This window comes from Pseudonaja textilis, chromosome 2 (genome assembly GCF_049901715.1).
Source record: "Pseudonaja textilis isolate UNSWEBS1 chromosome 2, rPseTex1.2, whole genome shotgun sequence".
NCBI lineage: Eukaryota > Metazoa > Chordata > Lepidosauria > Squamata > Elapidae > Pseudonaja > Pseudonaja textilis.
Window position 1 is genome coordinate 49306464 of NC_141991.1, and position 20489 is coordinate 49326952.

The 20489-nt window shown below is 32.9% G+C and overlaps 1 protein-coding gene across 50 annotated transcripts in view; it reads right to left on the reverse strand.

The window, feature by feature from the left end:
* SLMAP (sarcolemma associated protein) overlaps positions 1-20489 on the reverse strand; it is a 111882-nt gene that overhangs the window by 48325 nt on the left and 43068 nt on the right. For 9 of the 50 annotated variants that reach the window (XM_087923828.1, XM_087923809.1, XM_087923807.1 and 6 more), the window contains exons 9-17: positions 18748-18888; positions 18115-18252; positions 16223-16391; positions 16086-16136; positions 15588-15638; positions 10669-10731; positions 5119-5178; positions 1584-1664; positions 1292-1351 (exon numbers count right to left, since the gene is read on the reverse strand). In XM_087923828.1, coding sequence (XP_087779954.1) covers positions 1292-1351; positions 1584-1664; positions 5119-5178; positions 10669-10731; positions 15588-15638; positions 16086-16136; positions 16223-16391; positions 18115-18252; positions 18748-18888 — 814 coding nt within the window. The remainder of the gene's footprint in view (positions 1-1291; positions 1352-1583; positions 1665-5118; positions 5179-10668; positions 10732-15587; positions 15639-16085; positions 16137-16222; positions 16392-18114; positions 18253-18747; positions 18889-20489) is intronic. The other 41 variants (XM_087923810.1, XM_087923808.1, XM_087923834.1 and 38 more) reach the window with 7 other exon arrangements.

The window sequence follows — 20489 nt, forward strand, 5'->3', positions numbered from 1 at the left end:
GGAGTGCCGCTGCCATTTGGAGTGCCGCCGCCATTTGCAGCACTGCTGCCATGTTTGGAGCTGCCACTTCCTGTTTGGAGTGCCGCTGCCATTTGGAGCACCGCCATCATGTTTGGAGCTGCCACTTCCGCCGTGTTTGGAGCAGCGGCGGCGCTCCAAATGGCGGTGGTGCTCCAAACAGTGGCAGTGCTCCAAACACGGAAGCAGCAGCTCCAAACTCAGTGGCAGCTCCAAATGCGGACATGGAAACTCCAAACAGCGGCAGTGCTCCAAACAGCGGTGGGGTTCCAAACGCGGAAGCAGCAGCTCCAAACGCGGCGGCAGCTCCAAACAGCAGCAGTGCTCCAAACAGCGGCAGTGCTCCAAACGTGGAAGCGGCAGCTCCAAACGGCAGTGGTGCTCCAAACATGGAAGTGGCAGCTCCAAACGCGGAGGTGGCATGGGCAGAGGGGAAATCAACAGCGGCGGGTGCTGAAGGTCTTGGGTCTGCCGCAAAGGTGCTTGGCAGGAGTAGGGAGCTCTCCACGCTCTGCCATGATCGCCCATTAGGAGCAGCTGGTGGCGAGGAATTGCTGCCCACGGGGCACTCCTAATGGCAAGTCCCCCCGCCCTTCCCACCATTTTGCTAGTTTTAAAATAGGCCTAAATTTGGGGGGAGGGGCTTAATTTCATTTTATGCCTAGAAAACATGCTGGGTCTTCCTATTGGGGGAGGTCATATCGTTGGAGAAACACGGTATATACCCAAGCCATGCAAGAAGTTGTAAAATATACATTGACAGAAACAGGTTGCTAATTCTAACCTTAGCAGCCTTAAGATTTTAAATAAGTTTTCATACATATATTTAAAAATATTTCTAGTACCCTGATATTTCATTTCAGACTTTGTCATAGTTTATTATTCAAGAATGAAATACAGATTTATTGCTTTTAAAGGGGCAAAAAAGACTTTGGACTGAAAGCTATCATTTTTCACACAGCAATCTTCATTTATGAGAGGTGAGAATAACAAAGCCTACTGCCCTAAGGACTCAATATATTAAAAAAAAATAATGCTTCATGCCCAAATTAAAATTAGAGGATAAGGTGCACTGAAATTTATTTGTTTTGTTTTGGATTCTACCTATATTTCATATATAGATAAAGTATCAGTTTGTGCTTTAGCAACAATCATCAAAAGCAAATTACAGATAAAATTAAATTTTCAATCCATGTTTCCAACTAATATTAATTCCAATATTAAATTATTTGCTAATTGAAATATATCAAATATTAAGAAAATAATGATTTACCTTTTAAGAGAGCAACTTTAGCAATAGGTTCATTTAATTCATGATCATCCATCTGAGCATCTAAAAATGTGAAATTATTTTAGAATTTAGAATAAATGTGAATTTATTTTTAGAATTTAGAATTTTAAATCAATTAGAAACTCAGCATAGGGCAAAAATATAAAAATTCACCTGGATTAGAAAATTAAGAAGCTGTTTTAAATGACTTTTTCAAATTTTGCTTTTTCAAAAAAGTCTTATTACAAATTGTCACTGTAATGCAAGTTCACTGAAAGATATGCCCCAACCATACCTGTAGTGTCGTCACTGCTTTTCTCTTTGCTTGGGCTCAAAGTATCTGAAAGCTCAGCTTCTTTAGCTTTTGCCTGATTTTCTGTAAAATATAAACACTAATGCCATTCAAATAAATGTGTAATTATATACATACTGTACTTCCAGCATAAATTATAACAAGTAGATTAAATTCCTGTTCAAACTGGATTAAATGTTTTCAAAACATACATTTAATATTAAACTAGCCCATGCAGGATGAAGTTGGTTCATTCGCTGCTTAGCCTTGTGTCTGAAACTTGTATTTTGGCCAGCTGAAACCCACTGAGAAATTAGTTGTTTTGTTTACTAATTCTGAGTATAAATCAAGAAAGTAGGACAAAGAAAGGGGATTTTAAAACAGTGTCTATATTGTAACTTGAAAAGAAAAGAGCTACAATTAGGAATAAATGCTGCTTTGTAGCACTTAAGTGGATAAAGTAACAATAAGTTGATGCATTACGTATAATACCATGTTTCAAATAACATGGCAATTAAAATGAAATGCTTTAAAAAGACACTGATAGGAAATATATTCTTTCTCCATTAGTTTATTGGTGAGCCATTAACTATATCCTCTGATTCATCTACGAGTTTTGTATAGTGAGCTTTAAAGTTTAAAGAAATTACAATTGACCAAAATTGACATCAGTAAAGAGAAAGGGAATTTGATTAGGAAAATATTTAATGTTCCATAATGGTGTTCAGCAAACTTATTTTTTCTTAAAATGAATTCTATCACAAAAGCTTCACATTAATTATATGCCATGTTGAAACAACAAGACAGAATCAAATAGAAGTGAAGTGTCTACTAACATAATTAAACAGAAAGCATTCAAAATCTAACTTCACTACATTATTTTTGCAGAGAATAGCTATAATCTGCCATTTACAGAATAATTCATTTTAGGGATAATGGATAACTTATCAAAATAGCTCTTCTTTTCCAATTTTTTTCATAGCTACAAATATTTTCCCCTGAAAATCCTTTACTGTATTAGAAGCTCCCCAATATATTTATTAGATTTTTATCATGCCTTTTGTATAGGAGCCCAAGAAATTGTACCTGGTACTGCCTTCTCCCATGTCTGAAATGGCTTGGATTGAGAGGGAAACTCAAAGACCAGTGAGCTTTTGAGATAGGATTAGAACCTGGGTTTTTCTCTTCCCAAGTGAAACACCTATATCTGTCCCCTCCAAAACACATATCAAAATTTCAAAAATGCACATACTGACATTAAAGATAGAACTGGCAGAAAACCGATGAATACCGAAGAGAATTATTTTGACAAGATCTGGCAAAACATGGTAATTTGCAAAGATTACACATTCACTGTATGAGTCCTACAGTCATACAGAAAGAAATCTTTTTATGGCAGCTAGAAAATTAATGGCCATGCTCACAAAACAAACTATTTAAAATATTTAGCTGTAAATAATGTGAAATATCGCTTCTCTAGTATTGAGCATATGAATTCTTTTAAGCAATCCTTAACTTTAATTTAAAGCCAAGTATTTTCTAATTTCTAACTAGCACTTTTAAAATTCTGAATAGCTTGCACTCTGTTCTGGAAAATATAAATGATTTTTTCCCCATGCTAACTGCTGTGGGCTCATAAACCTTCCTCTTGGTTCCTTTACTTTTAAAATTAATTGGACAATTGCTACCAAGAATTTTTTATTATGACACTATCATTGTTTAAATTCTTCCTTTGCACTTGCTTGGCTACCTTTCAAATATTAACCCATCTTCCCTTTATATTTTAATAGTTTTCAAAAAGGCCCAATATGCAACATTACTGTTTCTCATTTATCTGGTGTTTTAAATTGCTTTTACTGTGTTTTTTTTCCAAATTGTGCTTATTTACTTTGTTTTGTTTGGGGACTATAAACAACCTTAGGTTTTTTAACACAATAAATTGTAATTAAAATAGGGGTAGGACCTAACACTCTTAAATACCATTATTGTATGAAGTTATTTTACTGCAAACAAGTTCAAAATAACCAAAAATGCTTGCTTTCCCACTAATTTGAAAATACTAATTTAAATGTGTTACATGTAGTTGGGTAACTGATGCTTCCTTATATGGAAATAAAAGGAACAACTGGTCTCTCAGTATACACTAGTGATGAGTCATTTAAGTCAAAGGCATGAAAAACAGTGAATCACACAACTCTAATTTTCTTTCACATTTTCAAAATCCCTTTCTAATCTTCATTTATAGGATTTACAATCCTGATCACATGATTTTTTGTAGCCAGCAATACACACAGTAGTAAATATGTTAAAAAGCTAATTATACTTATTTAGATTATTTGAATTCTGCATTGTTAACCTAGTACAGATTTAGGATTCAATTTTCAAAATTTTGAGCTTGATTCTAGATTTCAGTTACAACCTACAAAATGTTTTATAGGACATTGAAGTCTATACAAGCTCAAATAAAGAGTCAAGAATGAACCCAAAAATTTAATAAATGCTAGAACACTATCCCTTGATAAACCATATCAATGTGATAACTATAACGAATATAAGATGATTCTGTCCTAAATTCAATTATCAATATTAAACTTAAGAGAATAGCAATCTCTCTTACAAGGTCAGTTTGTCCACTGTCCACCACTTATCTTCAAGGTTTTGAATAAAGAAATTTCTCATCACTCATAATTTTCTAATTTCTTTTTCAGGAAAGAGATCTGACATCTAATGTATTTATATTTTAAAATAAGTTTTGCCTACTAATCTAAAAGCAATTTCTTTTAAATTTCATATATTTATTAGTTATAATGTAATAAATGATAGATATAATTTAATATCTATCAAGAATTATGTTCATAATATACAGTACTTTTATAATATTATTTTCTCTAGGACAGTCTTATAAACTATAGGATACAATAAAAATTTAATAATTTCATTACTGAATTATTTTCAGAGTAGAATACATTACATATTAATGCAAAATAGTTCAACATTCTGCAAGATAATACTAGCATGCAAGCATTAAATTACACTTGTATTTATTGTCTGCATTCTTTTCCAAATATGGCATGCTCCCTGCACTTTGCAAAAAAATAGGAGAGCAGATGCCGGCAGGATCTGAACTATGATTTTCTAGAATTGATACGCAATAAATCTGACAAAATAAAAAAAAATGGAATATTTAATTCATAACAAGCTAATATTCAATCACTGATATTTACTGAATAGACATGAGAATATTATATAATTCACTACAATGTGTAATAGGCAAGTGTTTTAAACTAGATTAATTCTATATTGCAAACATTAAATTAAAAAAATAACCCAAAGCAAAAAAATGCCTGCTTCAAACTTTTCTCAAATCTAAAGTTCACATTTTAAAATATATTTATTTGGAACCCTCTTATGCAATAAGTAATTTAATATTTTGTCTATCATAATTCTTAAAATATGTCTCCCTGACATGTAATGTCCAATGTCTAGGTCTGAAGATAAAATATATATTTCAAAACAAAAATATTGTAATAAGTCTGACCTTTCAGTATCTTTGTTTCATCCGTTCGAGAAAGATGTCCTTCATCCATGAGCTTGTCTGCTGAACAAAATAGGGATTACTATCGAAGCTCAAATTCTTTGCATGTGTCTCTAATCTACATTCCATGCCCAAATTTAAACACAGCAGTATTACCTCATACTTTCCTGAACAAGAATTAAAGGACTTTTCCAGTTGAATAAAAGAATTATAAAAATAGTATTAATTATCTACTCATAAGTAAATATTAAAACTCTGAACTGAAGCACAAAAATATAGATTCATTTGTGTTGGAAAAAGACATCGAGGCCATCAAGTATTATCCAGTTCAGAGAATTAAAGAATCTCTAACAGACAGCTGTCAGAATCCTGCAACATGATAGAAGGATTACTAGCTCAGCATTCTGTTTCTATCATATCACACCACTTTAAAAAAATCTCCTAAGAACGAAACATAAAAAGGACCTTTTCATTTGTAGAATTCTGTATTTGGCTTAAAAGCATACTGTCTGTAAGAATAAAGGAAATTTAGAGCTATCAGGACTAATAGACACTGAAAGCATTCTGATCCATGATTTTGCTGATATTTTATCAAAAGGAATTGAAGCAAGACATCTAAACTTTTTAATAAATTTCAGAACAGAAATTTCAGAACAATTCCTATGGAGTCCCCCATCCCCATGAAATGCTCATGCATGTACATATTAGTTGATTTCACTTATGGAATTTTATCTAAAGATTTTAGATGTTAGTACAAAAATATGGTAACATACAACATAGTGAACATAGGTCATATTTCTTTATTAGAAATACTAATTAACTGATAGTCAATTCTTGACACTAAGAATACAGAAGTAAAGATAAATAATTTTGAAGAGGAAGATGTAAGAGGTAGTACAGATCCTCCATAGATAAATATCCATTTTATTTGCCTAGCCCTTTATATGTCACTGATTATATTCCTATTCCAGTGTTGGAATATATAGCATTCCAGCTATTATCTCAAATAACTGAAGGGAGAAAGTATATTTATGTCCTTTTCTAATAAATTGATTGCAGACAATAGGGTAGTTTCTTGATTGTTTGGAATAATGATTCCTAAAAAGGCTTGTAGATGGCACTCCTAAATGTAGGAGTGTGGTAGCCTTCTTTATTTACACAGTCAGGAAAGCACTACACAAAAGTAGACAAAAAAGTCAGATCAAGAGACAAAAAAGAAAGTATCAGTGGAAAGAACAAAGACAGAAAATGAATCAGAAAAGAACAAGATATAACCATTTGTAGCATAAGACAATGAGGCAGAAAAAAGCCACATTTTGTAGTGTGTTGAAGGAACAAGCAGAAAAAGAAAATGATAAAGTGCGAGAAGTTATGGAAATAATTTTGAAAATGTACAAATACTAATGCTCATTGTCAAATTAAATATAATCAGACCACCAAATAACTGAAACACCATAACAAAATTTCCATATTAATTTGCTCAACAAAACAAATTCATTTATTTATGTTAAAGTCTACTGAAGAGTAATTAAATCATATAAATGTGAAATGCAAATGCAAATAAGATTTTAAATTTTAAATTAAGCAATTCTATGTATAGTTTTGCTGAATGATAATAATAAAAGTTTACAGCTATAAATGGATGGCATAAATGCCAATGATTTTGCACAAAACTTCTTTTGAAATGTTCTGGTAGAGGTTTTTTGTATTTCAAAGAGATGCCCTTCTCTCTTGCATTCTAAAAGGTGTGTTCCTGTTCGTTTTACAATGACTGCAATGGTCTATGGAGCACATGTAGTAGGACTGAAAAATCGATTCAATGAATACAGGTGACCACTCAAAGAGCCATAATTACCAAAAAGATAGTTCAAAATCTGAAATATGAACAGGGAAAAAAGAATAAAACCACAGAAATCAGTAATTCGAGTCAGGTTTACAGAATGGACTGTAAATAATATGATTGGTGGTATCTATCAAAAATTCAGCTCTAGAACTTTTTCAATAAGGGTTTATACCCGTGTTGGCGAACCTATGCCACGCGTGCTGGAAGTGGTATGCAGAGCCATTTCCTCGGCACACGTGAGGTTGCCTGGAAGAGCCCCAGTGCGCATGCATGCACCACCGCCCGACAGCCGGTTGACGAGTATCTGGTGTGTGTGCGCAGGGGGTGGAGGGGGATGCATGGGAGACATGTGCGCATGTGCAGGGATGCGCTGCATGCAAAGGGATTGCATGCGCAAAGATGTGTGGCACATGAAGGGGGAACCGTACGTGCATGCGCAGATGCACAAGGGAGAATCGCACATGCATGTGCAAAGATGTGTGGCGCAGACACACTGCGCAGAAGGGGGGGTCGCATACGCATGCACAGGGGGGGCAGCACAAATTGCATTCTGGGTGCTGGCTTGCAAGTGCACGAAAGCAAGTGCGTGCACAATTATCAGCACGGGAGCTGAAAAAGGTTAGCCACCACTGGTCTATATAAATGCAAATGTGATGCTCAAAGTCATATGTGATGCACAAAGACCATGAAAATACATTCAAAATAAACAAAACTATTTCAAGGTTTTATGATAAACAGATGAAGAAAGAACAGGCTATATTTCAACATGTAAGTGTAGTTACTGAAATAAACACAGGTCAAACTTGATACTTATGCTCAATCATAAAGAATTTGAATATATTACTTTATGACTTAGGTAAAACAATTCTTCCCCAATCCTAAGGGGTTTTCTTCTAAATTTTGGGACAGTGTATTACCATTTCAAGAATAGACCACAAAGGACCTCTGATATATAGCAGAATAACAGGTAGTGAATGTGTAATATGCCTTTCCTGGGGGGCCGCGGTGGCTCACGGGGTAAGATGCTGGGCATGTGCACTGCTGAGGTCGATGGCTCGATTCCCGTGAGCGAATAAACCATGTAGGGACAAGAAAGGAGCCCCGCCCCGATTGCCTACTGGCATTCAGGCGTCCTGCGGGTAAAAATAACACCTCCCAAAAATATTCCTTTCACAGAGGCAGCCAGCCACCTCGGTGATTCCTGGCTAACATGTGCCATTAAAAAAAAAATGCCTTTCCTGAATATTAATGCAACTATGATTGAATAATGTCCCCATGTACTTCTCAACTGTGTTTTTAGATGTATAAAATTATATCATTCTTACTAGCAGCAAAGGTTCATAGTTCCTAGAGATTAGAAACTGGTTTTAATTTTAAATATAAATGTACAATCACACAGAACTAAATTTCTGGGAGGCAACAAAAATATCACAATTTCTAATTTAGCTAGCCTAGTTCATTTTTTCTTCCACAAAGTTATTTTAATTGTCTTTTTATAATTATTTATTTGTAATCAAATTATTTCATTATTATTAACTGGCAGCATCTAGAAATTAGAGCTATGCAGAGTATTCCAAAAAGCTGCATTGTAAAGTACATCAATATAGCCTTGAACTGTGAAATCAGCCATGTCTTTTGGAAAGCCCAAGCAATTACTTTGAAGGGATCCCCATAGTTCTATTGGGGCTCTCAGTTTTTAAAGGGAAACCACTGTGCATACACATTACAGGTAGTCCTCAACTTATAGTTCATTTAGTGACCGTTTGAAGTTATGTCCCTGAAAAAAAATTACTTATGACAATTTTTCACACTTACAACCATTGCAGCATCCCCATGGTCACATGATCAAAATTTGGATGCTTGGCAACTGGTTCATATTTATGATGGTTCCAATGTCCTGAAGTTACGTGATCATCTTTTGTAAACTTCTGACAAGCAAAGTCAATGGGGAAGCCAGATTCACTTTAACAACCATGCTACCAACTTAACACCTGTAGGGATTCTGTAACAACTGTGGCAAGCAAAGTCGTAAAATGGGGCAACATTCACTTAACAACCATCTCACATAGCAATAGAAATTTCGGCTCAATTATGGTTGTAAGTTAAAGACTACCTGTATTGTACACTTGCATGCATTTAGGATAGCCTTCAAAACAGCTAGATCTTTTGGAAGGCTTGTGCTCTGCTATAATATTTTGAAAGAGGATGCTTTGCTTGTGCTAACACACTTTATGAAGCGCCTCTTTTAAATATTTTATCTGATTCCAATGGAATCTTTTCAAGATTCCGTGGCTGTACAGTATGGCTTTTCTAAATTCTACCACTAAAACCTCTTCAACTGACTGAAACTGTTCCATAATTTTGCTATTGTACTTGCCTTCCCTTCTAACAAATGAACATTTCATATCTTTAATTTGCACTAAGGCATCTGCTTACTTATGTAAGTTTTTAGAACTACAAGGAAAGTATTATAAATTGTAAACATCTCTATTTTCCTTCATCTGGTTTTGCTTAGGGTAACTAAAATATATTAGATGTATATAATAATAATTACATATGTAGATTAATAACAGACACTTTTAAAATTCTGTTTTCTTTATGATTTGGTTCATGTAATATTAAAACATATTATCAACATTATCATCAACAATAATTGCTTGATGTTTCACTATTGGTAGTCTATAATGATAGCTTTGTTATTTACCCCTTTCCCTTCCTTTTTTTTTTTTTTTGGCTTCTAATTAGTTTTGATGGTTTCCCATACATATGATGAATCTGCCTTTTTTTTCCTTATTCTCTAAGGTTAACTACTGGTTCTGACAGTTTTTCTTATGCCAAAAAACATCAAGGGGTTTAATTCTTCTACGTTTAGAAAAGTGAATTGTGAGTTAAATATACAAATTAGGGTCATGAATTTCCAAAGAATAATTCAGCTTGCGCTTAAAGTTTTGGTGTATGTAGTAGCTATTCTAAATATACAAATGGTATTAAGATTTTAATTAATAAATGTTATAAGCAGATTCAACAGCCAGTTTGATGTAGTGGTTAAAGCATCAGGCTAGAAACCTGGAGACCATGAGTTCTAGTGATGTCTTGGGTACAAAAGCAGATGGAAGAGCTACTTTTGAGCTACTTTCTCCTAGCTCTTGGAAGAAGGTAAACCATTTCTGAAAATCTTGCCAAAAAAATTGCACGGATTTGTCCATGCAGTTCCCAACAATCAGACAGGGTTGAACAGAAGAAATAAAAAGATTCTATATTAGATTGTGGGATTTAGCATTACTGAATCTATCACGTCAAACCAAAGGTTTGCCAGAAGAAATTCTTAATCTTTTCAAGATTTGTTTATCAAATAACAATTTATCCCTTCTTTAATCTGTATCAGAATTACCGTGTGAAAGCTGGGAAAAAATGAAGTTCTCATGTGCCTTATTGCCTATCACTGGTATTCAATAGTTATTAATATTGCATATTTTACTCAGACTTACAGGTTGTATTTCCACAGCACTACATAGCTAATATAATTGTTCACCTTTAAACGTGTGAAGTAACATATTTGGTTAATTAAAGGGACCTGAAATTTTTAAACCAATGTAATCAATTTTTTTAAAAAATGCTTGTCATTGCTTGTTTGATCAACAAAATTATCACTATTCCCATTCTATATAGGACAGACTTTTTAGTGAATGTGATGAATGCTATGTACTCACTCTGACACTCTATGAACTGATGAATAAAAGTGCAGTCCCCTCCACTCTTTGAAAGAAAGTGCTCTAGTAAAGAAAGAAAAACCTTTAGGTTATATCTCCATCTTTGAGGGCTCAAATCAAAACATACAAGCCTCAGATATGAGGTAAGGGGAAAGGGATGCCTCAAAAAGGCACAAACCAAAATACTTCTGCAGTAAGTACAAGTGATATACCATGTATCAAATAAATGATCTGTAATATGTTTACATGATCAGAGTGCATAAGCTTTATAATTTAACAAATGAATTTGATAAATGTCTGTACTGGACATTTGTTCAATAAAACAAATAAATGTCTGTACTGGACAACTGTTCAATGAAATCTGTAAACAGGGGACCTATTTCTGCAATAAACATTAATTTATTTATTTTCCTCTTCTTTTGAAGCTTTATTATAAGCATGGTCATTTCACATGCTGACAGCAAAAATTAGTAGAGATAAAGAAAATAAAAAGTTTTTTTTAAAAAATCCTCGAATATTAAAAAAAATATTTAAAAGGGAACTATAAAATAGTTCATTTTATTTACCCTTCAATTCCATTATCCCTAGCCACTAATCATTACATAAGTATTTGTCCTTTTATTGAAAAGTTAAAGCTGATTCATATTTTTAAAAATGATTTCATCTATTATTTTAAATTCATCGCTTAACACCATTTTTTTTCTTGAAATTATATTCCAAATGTCTGAACTTTCTTTGCTATGTGATGTATTTTAGGTAACAGAGGAATTTTTGCTTATTTGGTTAAACTTAGTATTTAGTTAAAGTTTGACTGCAAATATATGCTGTGCCATTATTGCATAAACGCCAGTGCTGATCTCCCATTCTTATATTGTAAGCAGAGTTTCACTTTTCTAATGCTGTGCCAAACTGGATGTTGTTTTTGTCAGCATGTACCTTAGTAGACTGCTCTCTGAAATTATACCTAATAAAACATTTGTGGTTTCATTTCAAATTTTATTTTTAAAAAATTCTGAATATTTCGGTGTATTCTAATACTTCTGGTTGTGTGTGTTTTATTTGAATATAATCACCAGATGTAGTAGAATGTTCCTTCTTTACAGAGGTATGTCTAGCATTTATTATTGTATGATTTATCCATCTTGTTTATTATCTCCAACTGTGCGTTGGAGTACATTTTATTATTTTTCCTATAACTCTTCCCATTGTTCTGCTGTAAGTGCATCTTTGAAGTTTTGCATTCATTTAATCATACAGTTTCTAATTTGTTCTGTGTCTGCATCATATTTCAATAACAATTTATAAATGTGTCCCAACAGATGATCTTATTTCTGTAAAAGCATTTTAAACTCTTCTTTCCTAAAGTGCTATCTTCTTTCTTGAGATCACTTTTTATTCTATTAACTTCTAAATAAATTCTAAACTTCTTTAACCACAATAAATACCAATTTTTGTTAATCAATTCCTGCCATATTTTCTGAATTTGGTTATGCATTTTGGCATATATGATTGTTCTTATTGTAATTATCCCTGAAATAAAAAGCACTTGACAGTGATATTAATGGTGAAATTGCCAGATTTATCCTTATTTTCAGAAGGTTCCAAATTTTTAAGCAGATTTTCTCTCACAACAAGTTTCTTCCATTTTTTTTGGTCTTTTGTTTCTTTATAAACATGTCTGTAAAATTTTATTGTCCGCCTAAAATTGGTATTGTTCTATTAGGAGTTTGTATCCATTCTCTTAACTATGTAAAACAAATGTTCATAGTCAAGGAATATCTGTAACATTTTTGTTCTTCATTATACTATTGTAATATACTTTCTTGGAGTAACAAGAAGTCATTCATTCTCCATTTGAAAGGCAATTTTTGTCCTTGAAACCATGTATTGAACTTGGTTTCTGATCTACATATCATTGGATGGAACAAGTTCACTTCCTCAACAATGCAAAAACTTTGAGGTTTGGTATTTGGACTTTTTGTTATCCCTAAGTAATGTTTAAATCGCTTTTGTAATACTGTAGTTGATATTAATTACCGTATTTATCGGCGTATAACACGCACTTTTTCCCCCTGAAAATAGGGGGCAAATGATGTATGCGTGTTATACGCCGATGTCCCGTTCCCAATAGTGCCTAGCGGCGGCGCAGCATCGTGACACTGCGCCCGCCGCATATTAAAGGGAATGCGTGTTATACGCCTGTGCGTGTTATACGCCGATAAATACGGTAACCAGAATTCATTTTATAAATGAAATTAGTCATGGCTGATACTTAAGAAGTTTTTGATACTTCAGATTGACCTTTAATATAAATAACTAATGTCAATCAAATTAAAATGTTTATTGGTTATATCTCTACCCCATTGCTTTTTTTAAATTGTGAAGTATATTTGGTCAAAAAAAGGGTGACTTGTCAAATACTAATCAACTACAGACTAGTATCTCTTATCCAAATCCAGTATTTGTCATTTTCATCCAATTGATACCTATGTAATTATATTACATATTTTTAATAAATACGATCATTCACATATTTTTCATTTACAGAGATAAATCTTTACATTTTAGTTTATCTCACTTTCTCGAGGTTTCTAATTTCAACTGTACATCACAGTTGCACAGTTAGATGTGTTCATTAGTATATGTTCATGTGAAGAGCCAATTTGGTATACTGGTGAAAAGCACTAGAAAGTAGCAAGGGGACTATCAATTCTGTTCTGTTTTAATCTGGAAACAGTTAAGTGCCTTTGGATAGTCACTTTCTCTCAGCCGTAGGAAGAAAACAATAGTAAATGACTTCTGAAATGTTGCCCAGGAAATTGCAGAGACTTGTATTGTCCATGTATTGACTGCATCAAATTACATTATACATGTTCATGGTTTCCCCTCAAATATTGGTTTTTTTTGTAAATAATTACTACAATGCAAAGTACTAATTCTGGTGCTAAAGGCTGGCCTCTTTTCTTGTAATAGGGAACAGTAGTGATGTTTTGTTAAAATAAACAGAAGGCCTAATAACTAGGTGGTGATGAGGAAGGGATTGAGCAAAATCCAAAGGAAATCTTATAAGATGGTACCTTGTTAATATTATATAACAGAACAAAAATACTGGGAGTTCTGAGGCAACAACAGACCAGAATGTGGCCCACCTCTTTAAAAAAAACAAGGCTAAAAGATTGGTATCTGTAACTAGTACAGAAGAAGATGGGATTGGTAGTTAAAATAATTAAGATCCCATTTGTGGTGTTACTTATAACCTCTTTAAAGTGCAAAGTCCAAGGTAATGAAAATGAAAAGAATGTGATAAACATCGAAAGATTTTAATAAGAAAACTGGATGTGGCAGAGCAAGAGAAAAAAATTAAAGTAGAAGATATTTTGATGAGTCCCACAGCAAGAAGCGCAACATGCATGTAAAGTGTTGAGAAAAGTTATGAACAATGAATGAGTAGTAGACAAAGGGATGCCAATAGAATGTGACTAAAAGAATAACAGAAATCGTCTAATAATACTTAATGAGAAAGAGGATTTGTCAAGTTTCAAATGGAGTAAAATAGTCTGAGAAATGTCGGGTGTGAAAGTTCCTTCAGCAAAACAAGTAAATATATCTGCTAATAAACAAGTAAGGATGTAAAAAGATTTCAGTATGAAAGCAAATAATAAATTCTATTAACTTTAAATATATTTTACTTTAGAAATTAAATTGATTGTTAATCTGCAAGTATATGATACAAAAATAGTATTTGTTTGTTATTGGTTATCTACATAGTTAATCTCTTACATTTTTGCTTTTTGAACAATCAATAAACTATGTAAATAATTATGAAAAAGAAAAGTAGTTAATAGAAGCCACTATTAGTTAATTTTTAGTAACATTTATCTCTGTGTTGGCTAGGTCTGGACGTAAAAGGATCCCGATTTCAGATAGTAATTGACAGAATTGTACTCCTCCATTTTTATTACTATTATTTATTTAGCAGTTTTCATGCACATTCCAATTATTTTCCCCCAAATAAGCATAACATTATACATTTATAATAAATTACTAATTCTGGCTAAAATGAACCCAGATGCACTTTTAAACGTAGTCACCGAACTGGTAGTAACACCGGTTGAACCCCACCCATTTTAATAAGTAAGAAAAAGGAAGAGTGAAGATTCATTTTAGCTAAGATTAAAAGCTATACAATTCCAAAAAGCCAGAGAAAGCATAAAGAACCCCAATTCTGCCATCTTCGTTCTTTTATAACCATATGATCACCATAACTGACTATAAATAAGTCTTGCTGCATTAGGTATGGCACATGGCAGTAATATTGTGCAGAAAGCTCAGCTATTTGAAAGCTTCAATGGGATTTGGTAAGAGTAAATTTTTTTAGCAAAAATTAAAAAAAAAAAATGGTAAATAAAACATCTACTCTAATCTAGAAAGACAATATAAGTAGAAGTTAAAATGCTAAAAGATTCAAGAGATTTTATTAACAATATACATTCCTCACATTGTAAATAGCAATGCACTTTTAATAACCAAATTAAAGATAACATCTCATATACTCGTGCCTAAGAGGAAGTCCAAGTGAATTCAGCAAGGTTTACTTCTAAATAGTACATTGCAACTGTCCTACAACACATTCTTTAACACAGATACAAAATTCTGCTATTAAAATTTTCTCTGCTGGCATTTGAAAGATGCAAGATCAGCCCCACAGCAGAATAGTTAGACATTGTACATTTGATTTCACTTTAAAGTACCATGCTTAAGTATTTTAAAGTATTTTAAAATATAATAAAAATTTCCATGTTTAATATTTTAATCTTTAAAATATAAAATATTGTATTTACATTTATTTTTATATGGAACAAAACTGATTCATAACCTAAAATGCACAAACCACTATAAGAAAAAATTGAGAACCCTACCTTTTCCTGTGCTTCCATTAATTTTAGGAACGAAGTCATCAACTTGTATGCCTAGAATTAAATAACTGTATTAATTCTATATATTCAGAACACATTCACTTGCATACTTATGCCTTTCTACATGGATGAATTAGTGTTGAAAATTTAGCTTCTGGTGATTCTTAAACTGTTTGACTCAATTGCTCCTTTTCCTGATCTCAAATAATGTCATAATTCCCACAAAAAAACACAGTTGCAGCCAAGGTTCTTAGCTGTATTCAAAAATATTCTATTCTTATTTAATATATTTTGTGAGGCTTCATGAGCTGACATTAAGAAAAATTAAAAGCAGAGCCCTCTACTGCTTGTTGTGTTATTTATCAATGCTCCAGAAATGAAGGTATAAAGAACCAGAATATTTTTAACATATTCCCACTGCTCAAGAATTATAACAATATGTAATTATTCTATAAAAATTGAGCAAAAAAACTAAGCAAAGTACTTTAAGGTCATACCTACCTAAGCTGATGTGTTCTTTAAGAGCTTTCTCCTGAAGATGTTCTAACCGGACTGAAAACAGAATTCCAAAATATATATATATTTCACAATTTAAAGGAAAACATGTAACATCAATATATTTGGATTACTGGACTTACCTTGTAAAGCAGTTAGCCGTTCATTGGTAAAGTCATTATCTGCTTGCAAAGCCTCTATTTTTGCTTGAAGTTCTTGCTCCCTTTCTTCCATCTCTTCAATTTTATGTTGCAATTCCTTTTTTTCAGCTTGCCCTTTTTGTTGGATTTCCTCTTGCCTACCTTCAGCTATCTATTTAAAGCAAGAGAAAGCAATCACCTCTCAATAAACTATTTTATGAAACCACCTAATACGGTTTTCATGTTCTAGTAGCTGAAAACAAAATTGAAATGGTGGTTCTACAAAGTATATGATGCTATATCATGAAACAATACCCTTCTTGCTTTATTTTAATCAAACATTAATATCCTTCTTCATGTCTCAGGAGATTTCCTTGTGATATTGGCAATATTCCCCCAATCTCTAAATAATTTTGAAGCCAATTGCGCATCATCATCATTGCAGCATCAAAACACAGGCAAGTTACACAATAAGTCAATGTGTCCTCTTTCCAGCTGACCAATAGGAAAGTATTTTCCTAAAAATCATTCATTTAATTCCCTCATCCAAGCTTCTAATTCCAAGAGAAAACAAAAACATACAAAAGAAAAACAAAGAAAAGAAACATCTTACACTATAAAAAGGAAATAAAAGAATTTGCTAGCCATATTCCCAGAATACATTGTGCTATAAATATATGAGAAATATATATGAGAAATATATATGAGAAAGTTAGCTGCAGAGTTGATAAGGAACTTATACTGCCTCTGTTGCATTTAAATATCCCATGTTAATAATGAAGTTATCAAGATAGCAGTTTTATAAGGAAACTCCATTGCCACATGGGTTTTAACTATAGCTCCAAGTTACATGAGTAGCTGCAGACATATGAAGGACATAGTGTTAGCAGACAGACATTAGGAACAGAATGGGCAGGGTGGAGGAAGATACTATCTAGAAGTGACAAGTATCCTCTAATATTATTCTACGTACAAGTGGGAAAGAAAAAAAATGCAGTATCCAGAACACATTCACTCCAAAAGAAACAAGTTTTGCATACTGTTGCATTGTCAAAGAAATTAGTAAGCTGAACTCTTTCTCCTTTTATTTGGGTTATTGTGTGCACAATAATAGTTGCAAGGACTTAGAGTCAAAAAGCTCAAATAAGTGCAGCTGCGTTTTAAAGTGGCAGATGGCATGCATTTGTTTGCTTATAGAAAATGGAAATAATATTCTGAGTTATATTTATAAAGGTGATCTGTGAAGCTATCCAGTCATCATTTCCCTTGAAGGATCTGTGAATGAAATGCTATTTCAGCTGAACTCAGAGAACACAATTCATCATTGTATCTGGGACTTTAGTTACTGAAAAAAGAAATATCTCTTTTTTTACCATTTCTGACATTTTACTGAGCTAGAAATAAATTTATTCAGCTGCTCAGCATACTTCTCTAGAATTGATTCTGCCCCCTTAACTGCTTTCACTTGAGCATGACTCAGAATTGTTTTGAATGTGCTTTTTTTCCTAAGAAGTAACCTTAATGTTATTTTTCTTTCTCTGTGAGGAGGCTGATAAATGTCTATTGATACTTGCCTAGAAATTATCACTCCTTCGAGACCCTCAAACTTCCTGGTACAAAGGAATTAACTGTAATAGTGTCAATGTCTGGAAGTATATGAAGCACTGGCATTAGAACAAGGAATAGTGATGATGAGGAAAGACTGCTATAGAGATTATATTCCTTTTTTATCCACAGCATTTGGGATCTAATAATTCAACTCACTAAACTCAGAAAGAACATCTACATCAAGGATGGATAGCCTTCTTTAGCCAAAGGCCATATTCATTGATGTATCTCTCTGTGTTCACTGATTAATTGTTATAACATAATAAATAAAAAGTGTTAGTCTCTACCTTTAGTTTGTCAGCAAGATCTTTGATTTCATTTACAGCTCCATTGTATTTGTTAGCTAGTTCCCGCAATTCTTCCTGAGTCCGTTCATTCATTTCTTTCAAGTGAGTACATTCATCTTCCGTGTTACTTAAACTTCTCTGCAGGAGAAAGAAACAGCACTTTAAGTAAGTACTGCTTGCATAATTATCTGACTGAAACAATCTCCTAGACAGGTGAATATCTTTCTAACCCTGATGTGCTCAAAAAAAACCCTCAACTTGTTCACTAGAAGGTTAGCATGCTGTATTCTGATCCGATCAATCTTTAAAAATTAACAGCAATCCTCTGACTATGGAAGATTAAATACATAAAAATAAATGAAGAATTTGAATGTATTTACCTGAATTTAAAAAACAATTAAAATCAGAGATCATGTAAGCCCAACATATGAACCCAGTATTTTCTAGGAACATTAACAATTAAATGGAAATCTTATGATAGAAAAATCTGCAGAACATCCTAGAATTCTCAACACAAACACAAAATTAAGTAATCAAACTGTTATGAAAAGTAAACACACTAAAGGTTTACTTGCATGACCTCAACCCTTCATTTGTATTTTAGAAATCTGGCAAAATGTAATAAGTAAATACCTCTACTTCTGAGAGTTTTCTGACCACTTCAATTTTTTCCTGAAGGACCCGCCTCAGGGATTCTTTGGCAGTTGTCTCATAATTATATTTGTCTTCTTGTAATGCTATAAGTTCTTTCCGTAAACTATCTTCTGTTTGATTCTGAAATATAACATGGCAGAGATTTTAAACCCATAATTCTTATATAACCCCATATATTTGTTTACATTCTCAATGTTATAAAATATATTATCCTTTTTTGGAACTTCATTTAAAAACTTTGTCCAAGGAATAAAACTTTCAAATTTCCAGTATTTGCCACTTCGTGATTTCAGAGTTGTTTCTGGCCAATCACCCCAATATATCTGTTCATTTAACTGACTTCAACAGCAAAAACAGTGTCCTGAGCTACATAAGTATATACAGATAACACTGACTTCTCCTTGATCATGCTTAAATATCAGGAATCAATATTAAGAATTCACTGTATGTCCCTGCTCCTTTCAAGTACATAATTTTAAACCTCCTAGAGGTGATTACTTAAATGAGATGGGCAGTGTAGAAATTTGACAGAAAAATAAATACTTCTTAAATCTGATTTAGCAAAATATAAACATAAACTTAACTGCTGTTAATGCTAACACAGATTTCAATGAACTAAAATTTGAATACACATGTTAGTTGTAATTCTGAATTCTAATTGAATAATTATTAATCCTGATTAATTTGGATTAATTTGAATTTAATTATGGTTAATATTAATATTAACCATAATTAAAGTGTATTTTCATTTTCCTTAATTTTAATGTGAAAAAGTTATAATTAATTAGTAAAGAATGAAAAAGTACATATTCCCAGTCTCTCAACAATGTTAGATCTGTACTAGTTCATAATGTTTTTTGAAACTCACAATCAAAACAAAGAAATTAATGCAGATGTTACAGGACTATATGTGATAATCATATCTCTCTCTGCCCTTGTCTTCCATTCTATGAGAGCCTGGAAGTTAATAATCTAATAAACACCAAAAGTCCCACAGATTCAGTGGTGGTATTCAGCAGGTTCTGACCAGTTCTAGAGAATCGGTAGTGGAAATTTTGAGTTCGGAGATCCAGCAAATACCACCTCTGGCTGGAGATTTTAAAATATCCTTTCCCCTGCCACACCCACCAAGCCATGCCCACAGAACCGGTAGTAAAAAAATTTGAATCTCACCACTGCACAAATTCCCTGGGTATATCTGAACATCAGAATAAAGCCTCATAGATAAATTAACAGCTACAATCATATATTGTTTCTATTACAATTATATGAATCAACTGGTATATGAGGGTTTTTTTTAACTGGTTTTACTCTGATTTGTTTATAGTAAAAAGTGCTTAGGGGGGTGGGGGCTGATGCATGTCCAAATATTATTTCAAATTTAAGTTGTAGAAAAAGAAAATTCCATTTGAATTCATGATTAAATTAGCAGTGAATTATTTGGTGATCTTAATTACGGCTTAAAATTTTTAAACGGCTATAACATAAACCAGTCCATTCTTCTTTACATGCATATATTAAAAAACTATTTTAAACAATCAGAAAGTATTAAATTGCATCCATCTGATCTCAACTTTCTATTTTATGTAAAAGAATTTCAGTTTTTGTACAATGGTGCTTAACTTCTTTAGGGATCTTTAATAAAGCTGATTTCTGTTTCAATCCTAAAGATAGTCGGTGACCTTCGGTTTAGCTAAACTGCTGCTTCCCAGAGTTTTGTC